Genomic DNA, 13,491 nt, shown 5'->3' with positions numbered 1-13,491 from the left:
GGGCTGGCCAAGGAGGAGGTGGCAGCTTAATTATTCACCAGCCAGGGATGTCAGAATGCGATCTGGGGCGTAACCAGACCCGGTGGGGAAGGCATTCTGTGACGCGGGCGGGTTCGTGTGACCTGCGCTTCAATTATTTACCCCTCTGAGCCGCGGACCGGTGGGCACGCGTGGATGGCCACTCTCCTGGGTCACCCCCGCTTCAAGGAAGAGCCTTTCCCAGGCCAGCAGGGACCCCTAGCTCTGGGGGACCCCTGCCCTCCCACCTGCCTACACTGGACAGTGCCCACCCTATTGGGCTCGAGCTGTGCAGTGACCACCCCCAGACCCTCCCTGCAGGCGGAAGTCACCCACGGCTCGTCACTGTTCTCAGGCCCCCTCTCTACCCTGAGCCCCTCAGACCTGCAGCCCAGGAGCTGAGGCTCCTACGCCCGCTGCCGCCCGCCCAGAGACGGGACAGCACAAACCCTGGAGTCGCACAGACCTGCGGGCACGCTTTGGCCCTGGTCACTTGCTGTGTGACGGTGCCCGAGCCCCCTGCCCTCTCTGGGTCTCATCCCCTCCTCTGGCAAGTGGGGCTCTCCCTCACCCTCCACCGTGGGGCAGGCGGGCCTGGCGGCCGCCTCTGCACACCCTCAGGCTCTGATTTGGGGAGGCCTAAAGAGGAGAGGTGTCCCTGGCCCGCGGAGCCTGGGAACCAGAGCTTCCATCCGTCTGCGTGGGCACAGGCAGGTGACAGCCAAGGCTGAAGGTCAAGGCTGAGGGGGGCTGGCGGGGGTGGGGCACTCACACCACAGTGCACACAACACAGGCAAACCAGAACTGAACCATTTATTTCACAGCTCGGGGCAGTCCCTGGAGCCCCTCCCCAGTCATAAACCACTTTCTGTTGGGAAGAATAACTTAAGTCACAGGAGTGGCCTTTGAGAGCTGAGGACAGCTCGTGGGTAGGCGGCTGGGGTGCGCGAAGGGGCAAAGTCGAACGGGACACCCCACTCCTAGGTTTTCCCTCCCGATGGGGTGGTGATGGCCCGCGTCTCTGGCTCCACCCCCAGCGGAGAGGGCAGAGGGTAGAAGGGGTCTCTGCAGCTCCAGGGGCCCGGGAAGAACCTGGGGCCCTCTGGGAGGCCTTAGTGTTTGAGCCACCTTGGGGGTCAGGGAGCAGCCTGAGTGAGGCCTGAGGCTTCCTAAGCTGGAAGGACACAAAGAGCCAGCAGGCGGGGACAGAGCGGGAGAGAGGCCTGAGGACCAGCCTTACGCAGGAAGCCCCGTGCCCCGCTAGGCCGGGGCTGTGGACACAGAGCTGCCTGGGCCTGGCTCTGCCCCGCCTCCCAGCTGGGCCTGGGGACAGCTGGGGGCCCGGCGGCCTCACGGGGAGAGCAGGAGCTGGATGAGCTCCTGGAACTGCTCCCGGTGCTCGTAGATGTAGACCTCAGTCTCCCAGAGGGCGTTGACCAGCACCGTGTCATTGACCTCGTCCAGCATGATGTCTGTCCCCAGCTGGGGACTCAGTCTGTCCGGATCAAGGAGGAGTGGTCACCCCCAGGACACTCGGCCTGGGTAGGGGACAAGCGCTAGGACTGGGGCGGACTCGGGACACACAGCACCTCCTTGGGGAAAGGGAAAGTCCAGGCTGGGGGCTGGGGCCAGCAGAGCCCTCACCTGAAGTACTGGATGCCAACCATCTCGCACCAGGCCCGGGCCCGGTCCACGGCCCGCCCGTCCGGATCTGTGCACTGGTGAGAAGCAACCTCTGTGAGCGTCCAGCGCACACCACACACACAGCCCCTGCCTGGGGTCCCCAGGTTCCAGGTTGGCTTAGCCCCCTATCAGCAGAGCGACTTAAGGCAAATCCCCCTTTCTGGGCTGCAGTGACTGTCCCAGCTATGCAGAGGGGCACGGTCTGGCTTTGACAGGTGGGTCGGCAGCGTTCAGGGTCAGTGAGCATGGAGGGGCTGAGTGGACAGGCCTCCACCTCCCTGCCCCCTTAGCTTTTGTCCATCTGACATTCTGGGCTTCCACACGGGCTGTGTTTGAAGGAAGAAATCCACAGCTAAAAAATGCTTGAAAATCCCACTGGAGGTGGTCACCGAAGGTCCCTGCCAGCACTGAGACACTATAGGGGAAGGGGAACGCCCCTGCCCCGAGCTGGCTGAGGAGGGTCAACAGAGCCCTGCCATCTCCATGACACCCAGGGTCCCACGGGAAGCCTCATCCTGGGGCTGAGATCCCAAGGGAAGTGGGCCTGGGGAGGGGCCCATACTCACACATTCCACCACCATCTTGCCCAGTTCCTTGGCCCCAAAAACAGTCTTGGCCAGTTCCCAGGGGCTGCTGGGACGGAAGACGTCCACACAGGTCACAGGCACCTGCGGGGACCTCCCTGTCCCCAAGGAGACGACAACGGAGAGTTTCTTCACCTTGTTGCCCTGACCCTGTTGGGACAGGACAGGTGAGAGGAGGCCTGCCCCACAGATGGGGGGCACCCAGGGGTAAGAGAGAGGCTCCCTGGGGGCTTGTGAAGAGGAGCACAGGCCTCCTGTGGCAGAAGCACAGCCTGCGCCGCCTCTCTTTTGCTTCGGAACAAGTTCTCCCGCCAGTCTTCTGGGCGACCTTGGCAACCCACCTACCCAGGCACCCCATGCACTCAGACGAGTGATGTTTGAGCACCCTTCCCCATCCCACAGTCTCTCGCTGATTCCTTCTTCCTCCAGGAAGCCTGCCCTTCCACATGTGGCCCCTAGAGAGCGCTCACCTCCCTGCCGCCTGCGGTTTCATCAGGGGCTCGGTGATGACCGCAGTGACAACTACAGCCAACAAGGATGCGGCACGCTCAAGGTCAGGCACTGTTCTAAACACTTCACAGATAAGAGGCCACGGAAGCCTCACGACAGTGCCCAGGCAGGTACTATCAACAGCCCTAGGCAGTGGTTGAGGTGAAGCACGGGCAGAGACAGGCCCCAGACCCAGAGGCCCCCCCACCACACTGCTTCTCCTGAGTGGGCCTTGCCCACCTCTGCACGAAGCTCCTCGGGCTGAGGGCCGCTTCTCTTCCTCACGATCACTGACTCTGCGCTGCCCCATCCCCAAAGGCCTCAGCATGGGCTCCCCTCCTCTGTGAGCCCTTTCTGAGCCCTCATGTCTCTCAGCAGGGGTGATGGTCCTGGGCCCCACCACAGTTCTCTGTCACAGCACCTAAAACACTCGGATGGATGTGTCCTTGTTTATGGACTGTCTCCCCTAAATGTGAGCTCCCCAAGCGTGTGTCCAGGCCGGGCAGCGTGGCTAGGCCTGTAAACCAGCACATACTGGTATGCATGCTGTCCTCCCCACACACAGCAGATGCTGTTAATTGATCATAACACCCTTCACCACCTAGTCCGGATTGGGCCTCAGAATCCCTCTTAGCACAGTGCTTTGGGCAGACACCACCAATCAGGCAGGTTCAAGTGTGACATAAAATTGCTGTTAAGTGCACAAATGAATGAATGCATGAAGAAAAGCCATTTGCTCTCCCAGGAGTCAGCCCAGAGTACAGTCAAGACCACTGTGGGCGGTCAGTTCCAGCCCCTCCAACCCGCGGTGGCTCTCACCTTGCGGATCAAGTCCTGGTTATACTCATGGATCTCCGTCATGGCGTCCAGCGTGGGGTTGTTGGCCAGCAGCCCGCCATCCAGGAAGCGCCCGCTGGGCCGGAAGTAGGTGGGGGCTGCCCCACTGCTCCGGGCTGCCCGCCACACCAGCTGCTCTGCGGGTGGGGGAGGAGGGGGCCCAGTGGCACAAGAGATGTGCGTTTCAGATCTAAGGGTGTGTGTGTGTATGTGTGCACATGGCACTGTGGGAAGAGGGTGAGGCTGGGGACTCTTCAGAAGCAGGACCGACAGGCCATGCTGTCTGGCCCCGCCATCCTGGTGGAAGGCAGGGTGCAGCCTGCCCGAGGCCTGATGGCTCCCTGGCTCTGCCGACCCTCAGCTGATACCCTTGGGAGGGACGACCAGGGCAGTGGGTGGGATGGTGGTGGGCTGGGGGTGCCTGACAGCAAGCTTGCGACTCCCACCCACCAACCTGCAGCCTCTCGGGCCAATCACTTCCCACAGATGTACCAAACATGGTTTTAACCTGAGGGTTGAGTTGGAGGCTTTAGGTTAACGTTCTGGCCAACACGAGGCTCCCGTACACACTCTGGGGCCTCATAATTCCGGAAGAGGTGGAGTTCAGCCGGCTGCCGGTCGGACAGTGTCCCTGTCAGCATCACCCTGGAGAGAAACAAGGAGCAGGACACTGAAGCCACTGACCCATCCGCCCTTGACAATCCACCTTTGGGGATTTTTGTCCAAACCACCGACGCACTAATTCTTAAACTCAGCATTCCTACTTCTGGGAACCCATCCTAAGACACCCCCACATGTGCGGGGAGATAGGCACACACTAGGCTATTCATGGCATTAAATCAAACGACTGGAAACAACTAAGCGTCCACCAGTGGGACGGTTCATGCTCCGCGGCTCCCCTGCGCGGTGGGGTCTGCGTCGCAGGAGAACGGCTGAGGTATTGCTTCAGGCACTGATGGATGGTGAGCGCCGAGATTTATATGTAAGTGGAAAAAGCAAGGTTCAGGACAGTGTGTATAATATGCCACCGTTTATTTAAAAACAAACCCCCAAAGACCCTATGTACCTATTTGCTTGGTCAGAGGGTAACTCTGGAAGGACCCATGTGCAGAACCTGGCAACAGTGAGCTGCCTCTGGGACAGGGGACTGCTTGGGGGCTGCAGCTCCAGGACAGGAGCCGGGGGAGACTTTTCAGCATGTCATCTCTGATACCTAATCAGTGTTCTACCATGTGAGTCTACAACCTATTAAAGAAGACTCCTAACTGTCTCAAGAGACTCAGACATCCTTAAATACTGAGGGGAGTGTAGACTGACACAGCCCCCTTGGAAACTAATATGTATTCAGACCCTTACAAATGTCCTGGCTCTTTTTAAAAAAATTTATTTTCTTTTTTTATTTTTGGCTGTGTTGGGTCTTTGCTGCTGCATGAGGGCTTTCTCTATTTGCCGCGAGTGGGGGCTGCTCTTCGTTGAGGTGCGCAGGCTTCTCATTGCGGTGGCTTCTCTTGTTCCGGAGCATGGGCTCTAGGCACGCGCGGGCTTCAGTAGTTGTGGCACGCGGGTTCAGTAGTTGTGGCTCGTGGGCTCTAGAGCACAGGCTCAGTAGTTGTGGCGCACAGTCCCAGCCGCTCTGCGGCACGTGCGATCTTCCTGGACCAGGGCTCGAACCCGTGTCCCCTGCACTGGCAGGCAGATTCCTAACCACTACGCTACCAGGGAAGACCTGTCCTGGCTCTTTGATCTGGGAATTCCGTTTCGGAAAGTCCAGCCTAAGGGAATAATCTTGGTTACAATGAAAGCTTTTTGTTTAAGGCTGTTCATGCAGTGTAATTTATTACAGTGAGAAGTGAATGCTCTACATGGAAATAATAGGAGGGAGCGCCTAAACAATGGAATGTTTTGCAGCCATTTCAAATTACACTAGCAAGGAGTTGAGACTAACACAGAAAGGTGTTTGTTACAATGAAAAATATAAAGAAAAGGGAACAAAAACTACGCATGGGAAAAAAAGATTAGTTTTCCACCTCTAAGAATCTTGTGGAAAGGTTATTTGAACATACCTCCCAATGAACAAAAAAACTAAATGCTGGAAAAAAATTTTTTTTGATCTTCAAAGCACAGAAGGGGCTTCCCTAGTGGCACAGTGGTTGAGAGTCTGCCTGCCGATGCAGGGGACGCGGGTTCGTGCCCAGGTCCGGGAAGATCCCACATGCCGCGGAGCGGCTGGGCCCGTGAGCCATGGCCGCTGAGCCTGCGCGTCCGGAGCCTGTGCTCCGCAACGGGAGAGGCCACAGCAGTGAGAGGCCCGCGTACCGCCAAAAAAAATTTTTAAAAAGCACAGAAGATTGGGTGATTGGGATTGACATGTATACACTGATGTGTATAAAATTGATGACTAATAAGAATGTGCTGTATAAAAAAATAAATTAAATAAAATTCAAAAAAAAAGAGCACAGAAGATCTGATAAGATAGAAAGGAAAGATGAGGGTAAACTCTGAGGATAAGCAAGAACTCACAGAGGTAAATGGAGCACAGACACATCTCTGACCTGAAGGCAGACACCAAACTATCAATTTGAACTTCCATGCTGATGGCCTCATGGGGCCAGAGGGACAGAAGTCAAAGCCCAAGGTTCACTGAAGGTTAGGGATCTAATGGGAGACCCTCCCCACATTAGGTTGTAATCCCAAAGGGCTACCCTCTTGGATAAGGGTAAACCAGAAATAAACCTGCCCCTTTCCCATGCCTGGAGGCTGTGAGTAAAGTTGGCTGGCATTAAACAAAGAAAGGAGGAAAAAAAAAAGTCCCTGCAAATGTATAACCACAAACTAACCCTCCTGCAGATCTGTAGTCTAAATTCTCATCACCTGGGGGGAAGTTCCAAAACCTTCATGCCAAGGATTTAGTTACAGTGACCCTAGATGCTACTGTACATGGGTACCTGGAAGATACAACATAAGACACTCTGGAGAAGATATCCTCATTCTAGGCTTCACAGAATCTGCACATATTTCTCAACACTAAGGAATACCACACAGTTCCAAAAAAGGTGGGGAGGGGGACGTCAAGAAATAAAACACCATGAATAAAAATAAGCATAAACAACACAAACAGCAAAACATATCTACATAGACAGCAGTTATTTGAATCCTCAAACAAAGACTGTAAAACAGCTATGCTTGGGACTTCCCTGGTGGCACAGTGGTTAAGAATCTGCCTGCCAATGCAGGGGACACGGGTTTGAGCCCTGGTCCAGGAAGATCCCACATGCTGTGGAGGAACTAAGCCCATGCACCACAACTACTGAGCCTGCGCTCTAGAGCCTGCGAACCACAGCTACTGAGCCCGCGTGCCACAACTACTGAAGCCTGTTTGCCTAGAGCCCATGATCCACAACAAGAGAAGCCACCGCAATGAGAAGTCCATGCACTGCAATGAAGAGTAGCCCCTGCTCGCAGCAACTAGAGAACGCCCACATGCAGCAATGAAGACCCAACGCAGCCAAAAATAAAATAAAATTATAAAAAAAAACAAACCAGCTATGCTTACAATGTTGAAAGACATCAAACACAAGCTTGATAATATTTTCAGGGAATAGAAAACTATAAGTAATGACCTAGAAGATCTGAAGAAAAAACAAAGAGTACTTCCAGAAATTTAAATAAATAAATAAATAAAAATTCAATGAATAGGTTAAATGGAAAATCAGATAAAGTTAAAGAGAGAATTAGTGAATTGGAAAATAGGTAAGAAGAAATTATCCAGAATGCAACGCAGAGAGATAAAATGAAAGAATATACAGGAGAAGTTAAAAGATATGAAAGACAGAAAAGCTCTAACATTTTCAACTGGAGTTCCAGAAGGAGAGGCAAGAGAAAATTAGGCAGAGGCAAGGTTGAACCGATAATGACTCAGGCTTCCAGAACTGAAGAAAGACATGAGTCCAAAGATTTAAGAAGGCCAACAAATCCCATGCAGGATAAATTAGAAGGAATTCATAACTAGATATATCTTAGTGCAGCTGTAGAGCACCAAAAACAAATAAACCCACACATAAATAAAAGCAGCCAGAGGAAAAAAGACTACTTACTTTCAAAGGAGTAAGAGTTAAATTGAAATTGACTGCAAGTGTAACAATGGAAGCCAAAAGGTATAGAATGATAGCTTTCTTGTTCTACAAGAAAATCACCAGCCTAGAATTCTATACTCAACAAGAATGAGAGAGAAATAAAAGAATGTTCAACTGATAAGGGTGAAATACAACTAGTTCCAAATGATGAGAGTGAAATAAACCTATTTTCAAACAACTCTGCTAGTGGAGAATTCACTACCAGCAGACCATCTCTATGGGAAAGGCAAAAGAAGGTACTTTAGGCAGGAGGAAGGTGGTCACAGGAAAGACTGTAAAGCAAAGAAATGATACACACGTATACATACACACACACATATGCATACTCATACACATACACACATACATGAGCTGGAGCCAGCTCATACTGGCTCGTGAGAACCTATTGCTAAATCTCACGAGCTGGTTGTTAAACTGTTGGTAGCTTGAAATCAGCCATGGTGGGGGTATTTACGCCATGGGAATTGGCAAACACTAAAAACCAGGGTTTTATCCCCCTAGAGATCTGGTTTCCCAGCTCACCACTAGATAAATATAAATAAACATCAACTTCAAAAAACAATATCTTGTGAGGTTTTAAAAAAACAAGATAGATTTAAAATTCAGAAAAGTAATTATTGGGTTGGCCAAAAAGTTCGTTTGGGTTTTCCCATAAGATGGCACGGACCTAGAGACTGTCATACAAGTGAAGTAACTCAGAAAGAGGAAAACAAATAACGTATATTAACGCATATATGTGGAATCTAGAAAAATGATACAGAAGAACTGGTTTGCAAAGCAGAATATAGATACAGATGTAGAGAACAAATGTATGTACACCAAGGGGGGAAAGTGGGGGGTGGGTGGTGGTGGTGGGAGGAACTGGGAGATTGGGATTGACATGTATATACTGATATGTATAAAATGGATAACTAATAAGAACCTGCAGTATAAAAAATAAATAAAATAAAATTCAAAAAAAAAAGAGAATGATTTGTGCCATCCAAATTCTTCTGCAATTTTCTTTAAAAAAAAATCCTTGATTATCTGAGGGGGGATAATGGTACCAATTAAATTTAGACTTCTATAATATGCACTAAAAAAAAAGACAACAGAAATGAGTGCATAAATTTCAAACTATTAGGTTGGGGGTGGAATGTAATGATTAAAACTATTCAGTAAATCCAAAAGAAGGCAAGAAACACGGAACAAAATAGGATAGCATATGTCATCCCCCAAATATGAGTAATTATGTAAGTATAAACGGACCAGCCACATAAACTATTAGATTAACGATATGAGGGCTCTGATAGCCAAACCAATCAGCTGAAACAGACCTAACTAATTAAATAACCTAAATAAATATATTACTATGCAATAAAAATCTATAAATACACTAAATGCACAGATCAGATAAAGAACAAGTCCAACTATAGGCTATTTACAAGAGAGACATGTAAAACATAGGGATCAAGAAGGCTGAATTAAAGCACGAGCACAGACACACCACATGCAGATATAACCAACGAAAGCTAGGATAACTATATTAATATCAGACAAAGTCAAGGCAAAAAGTATTCTGAGAGGGCTTCCCTGGTGGCGCAGTGGTTGGGAGTCCGCCTGCCGATGCAGGGGACAAGGGTTCGTGCCCCGGTCCGGGAAGATCCCACATGCCGTGGGGCGGCTGGGCTCGTGAGCCATGGCCGCTGAGCCTGCGCGTCCGGAGCCTGTGCTCCACAATGGGAGAGGCCACAACAGTGAGAGGCCCGTGTACAGCAAAAAAAAAAAAAGAATAAAAATAACAGGTGTGTAAGACTGCTATAGATAAAATTATAAAACTGTACTGACAAACTTTCAACAAATGGAATGTTTTGCTATGTTCCCTAATTGGAAGACTTGGTGTTTTAAGATGTCAATTCTCCCCTAAATAAGCTCACAAAAAACTCCTATATATATAATAGATAAACAACAAGGTCCTACTGTATAGCACAAGGAACTATATCCAATATCCTATAATAAACCATAATGGAAAAGAATATGAAAAAGAATACGTGTGTGTGTGTATAACTGAATCACTTTGCTGTACACCAGAAACACAATATTGTAAATCAAGTATACTTCAATAAGAAAAAAATAAAGCATACAGATTCAATATAATCACAATCAAAATCCCAACAGGATTTGCTTTTCTGTAGAATCTGACAGTCTGATTCTACAATTTCTATGGAAGCGCAAATAGCAACAAGTAACCCACATCTCATACGGCACTTCTACGTGCTAGGTGCTTTTTACGTGCTTTATAAACACAACTTTTTTACTTCTCATGTAAGCCCCAGGAAGCAGGCAGTATATTGTTCCCATTTTCGAGAAAAGGAAACTTCAGGGTACATGCTCTTAGCTACTTCTCTAAAGGGCCTCCAACAATAGTCCTGAAGAAGGACAAGGTGGGGAGCCCTGCTATAAACTTGCTATAAACACTGCAGAATAAGGGCTCCGTGGTCAAAAACAGACCCAAGAAGGACCCTGGACCCACTGCAGAGGAAGCAAGGCCTGTGATGTGGAGGGAAAGACAGACTTTTCACAGATGAGGCTGGGGAAACTGGTTATTCGTGGGGAAAACAGGAAATTGGATTTCTCCTGATACAAAAATCAACTCCAGGTTGATAAAAGACCTAAACGTGATAGGTAGATCGAGGGAGCTTCCCGACCTGAGACCCAGGAAAGCAGCTCCATGCCTCCAGTTAAGGAAGGGTTATTGAATGGATATAAAAAGCACAAATCATAATAAGGAAAACATTTCTAAATTCTGCTGCATTAAGAACATCTGCTCGGGCTTCCCTGGTGGCGCAGTGGTTGAGAGTCTGCCTGCCGATGCGGGGAACGCGGGTTCGTGCCCCGGTCCGGGAAGATCCCACATGCCGCGGAGCGGCTGCGCCCGTGAGCCATGGCCACTGGGCCTGCGTGACCGGAGCCTGTGCTCCGCAACGGGAGAGGCCACAGCAGTGAGAGGCCCGTGTACCGGAAAAAAAAACAAAAAACAAAAAACTGCTCATCAACAAAACACCGTAAGGAGAGTGAAAAGACAAGCCTAGAGTGGGAGAAGAGATCCATCAAAGGACTAGTTTTCAAAATATAAAAAAGAGAATTAAGAAGCCTCATAACCCCCAACACACAACCCAATTTTGCCCAAAACGGGTAAAACACTTGAATAGGAACTTTATAAAAGAGGAAATCCAGATGGTCTCTAAACATATGAAAAGGTGTTCAACCCCACTAGTAATAAGGAAGATGAAAATTCCAATCAACAGAGGCAGTATCTTTCACCCCAGATTTATAGACAAAAACGTTATAAAGCTAAATTGGTTTGCCAATAACCAATGTTAGCAAGAATGCAGAGTGCCAGGAACTCTCAAACATGGCTAATGGGAGTGGAAATAGAAACCACCACTTTGGAAAACAGCTGGGCAGAATCTAAGGGTTGAGGCCAAGCAGACTTGGCAGCTCTACTCCTAGGCATGTGCCCCATGGGGTCTTCTGATAAGTCCCACGATGTCCACTGCAGACTCAAGAGGCCCAAACGGAACAACCCAAGTGCCCGTTGAAGGTATCTGGAGAAATAAACCGTGGGGGCATAATCATATGAGCCGTGAGAATGAATGAAGCACAGCTTCACCCAACAGTAGGGACCATGCTGACAAATGCGGCATTGACAGAAGGAAGGATAACACACAAAAGGATTCCGTCCAAGCCCAGAGACAGGCAGGACCGGAACCGTGCTCAGGGCTGCATTCAGGTGCCGAAACTAGACAGAAAGTCCAGGAAATCCGGGTCACAGGAGAATGGTTACCTCCGTGGGAGGTGGAGGGGAAGCAGGAGCTATGATGGGGGCTGGCACACACTCAAGGGGCTTTTGGACTTGGCTGGTGGTCATATGTGGGTGTCTTTTAGAATTATTCATGGAACTGTTTAATGTCCTTTTCTAAATGTATGTTCTATTTCACCATAGAAAAGAAAAAAAATGTCTAGGATAAAATATACAAAAAATGTTTTTCAAAACATTAACTTTTGGTTAATAAATCATGGATATTTTCCTCCTCTTTTTACTTTCCAAAACTTCCAGATTTTCTTAAAAGACTATGTGTTGTTATTAAATGGAAAAAAAAAAAAAAAGCTTTACTATGAAAAGAAATCCTCCCAACTCTCCAGGGCTCGCTCACACCTCACTTCCTCCAGGAAGCCCTCCCTGACCACCTTGTTCTCAGTCCTTTCTCCCCCTTGCTTCCACGGATAGTCAGTTGCTGAACACTTTTCAGGGGTCTGCTCTGGGGCAGGCACTGTGCTAGACGCTGGGGCAACGGAAAAACAAGGCAGTCACATTCCTGCTTCACGGAGCTCACAGTCTGGCAGGCGAGCCAGGCGTTAGGCAGACAGTAATGTAATTCCAGGATGGGAAATAAATACTACAAAGAAGCGAGGTGCTGAAGGTTCTTCTGGGACCTCTTAATAAGCACATGCTGCCTTGCGTGGCTGCCATTTTTTTAGGTCATTTATCTCCTAACCAGATCGTAAGCCTTCCCACCTGATGGTTGCATCACCCCATCACACACACACACAGGCAGTGCCGGGGGCAGAGCTGTGCTCAGCAAGTGTGTGTGTGAGGGACGAGAACCGACCCCCTTTGAGCCAGGGATGTGCTGTTTGGGTGGAACAACATCAGACATGGGTCGAGGGTGTTCTGTACCTGTGTTCCCCAGCCGACCCCCGCCCCCACCGCCCCGCATTCAGCTTTAATCAGACCAGGGCAGGGAGCCCTCTGCTCCCAGGAAGAGCTGACGGGGTGCATGGCTGGGGCCAAAGCCGCTGTGCTCCCGAAAAGGAGGAGAAGGAGGCTTACTTGGGTTTCTTGACATCCGTCATCTTGGTGTGCTCTCCAAACTCCCGCTTCAGGAACTCCTCCAGGGGCCCTGACTCGTAGGGCCGAGAGCCCTGGAACACCTCATCCTTCATGCGAAAGTACACACCACGCATGTAGGCCATGGACTTGCCTAGGAACAAGGGGGTCGGAGGTGGGGAGAGATGCGAGGGCTGCCCTGACAGGGGGCCTGAGCACAGGAACCAGCGGGGTGCGGGGGGCTGATTTACCAAAGCACCAACCAAGCCGGGGCTCCTGGGACCATCTCGCAACTTCCCCCACAGGCAGAAACCCCCTTCAGCAGCCCCAAGGCTCGGCACTTAATCTTGTACTCGTAATTTGTATGTTTTCTTTAAAGAAGGGGTCCTGAACGTGTAAAAGCTTATAAATCTAGATCCACCCCATTTGCCGTGGAGTAGAAAGACCAGCCCTGTCCCGCGAGAACAGACAGCTTCCAAGGGGCAGGTTGCACCTCACAGTACAGAGAAGCTGCCCAGCACGCCTCAGCCGGCCCAGGGGTGTGCAAGCGGGGGGCTGCGGAGGGGAGGGCTTCTGCCCACAGGAGAGGTTGAACTAGGCGTCTTCTCAGATCCCTTCCATAGCCCCCAGGTGCCTGAAGGACCCTGCATAGGGGATAAATGTCCCCTGAAGAAGGAAGTGACCCTTTCTGGAGGAGAAACTAGAACCTCCGCCCACTCTGCTCCACACCCAGATCTCATGCCCAGCCGGGCGGAAGCCAGCCCTGAGCTGGCCCTTCTCTCAGGGGAGACCAGAGAGGGGACACAGGGCCCCAGAGGCCAGGGGACAGAAGTCCCAGCAGCTTTGCCGACATAATCCTCCTCCTCCCAGGGCCCCA

The 13,491-nt window shown here is 50.5% G+C and overlaps 1 protein-coding gene across 9 annotated transcripts in view; it reads right to left on the bottom strand.

The window, feature by feature from the left end:
• Nucleotides 1-814: 814 nt before the first annotated feature.
• Nucleotides 815-13,491, bottom strand: part of PLA2G6 (phospholipase A2 group VI) — a 49,905-nt gene continuing 37,228 nt past the window's right edge. For 8 of the 9 annotated variants that reach the window (XM_032645921.1, XM_032645922.1, XM_032645923.1 and 5 more), the window contains 6 exons: nucleotides 12,618-12,768; nucleotides 4,120-4,256; nucleotides 3,594-3,748; nucleotides 2,268-2,435; nucleotides 1,663-1,736; nucleotides 815-1,513 (listed from right to left, as the gene is read on the bottom strand). In XM_032645921.1, coding sequence (XP_032501812.1) covers nucleotides 1,369-1,513; nucleotides 1,663-1,736; nucleotides 2,268-2,435; nucleotides 3,594-3,748; nucleotides 4,120-4,256; nucleotides 12,618-12,768 — 830 coding nt within the window. In that variant the 3' untranslated portion in view covers nucleotides 815-1,368. Of the gene's footprint in view, nucleotides 1,557-1,662; nucleotides 1,737-2,267; nucleotides 2,436-3,593; nucleotides 3,749-4,119; nucleotides 4,257-12,617; nucleotides 12,769-13,491 lie in introns of all 9 variants that reach the window. The other variant, XM_032645927.1, reaches the window with a different exon arrangement.

Source organism: Phocoena sinus, chromosome 10, assembly GCF_008692025.1.
Source record: "Phocoena sinus isolate mPhoSin1 chromosome 10, mPhoSin1.pri, whole genome shotgun sequence".
NCBI lineage: Eukaryota > Metazoa > Chordata > Mammalia > Artiodactyla > Phocoenidae > Phocoena > Phocoena sinus.
This window is presented reverse-complemented; position numbering and strand designations above follow the sequence as displayed.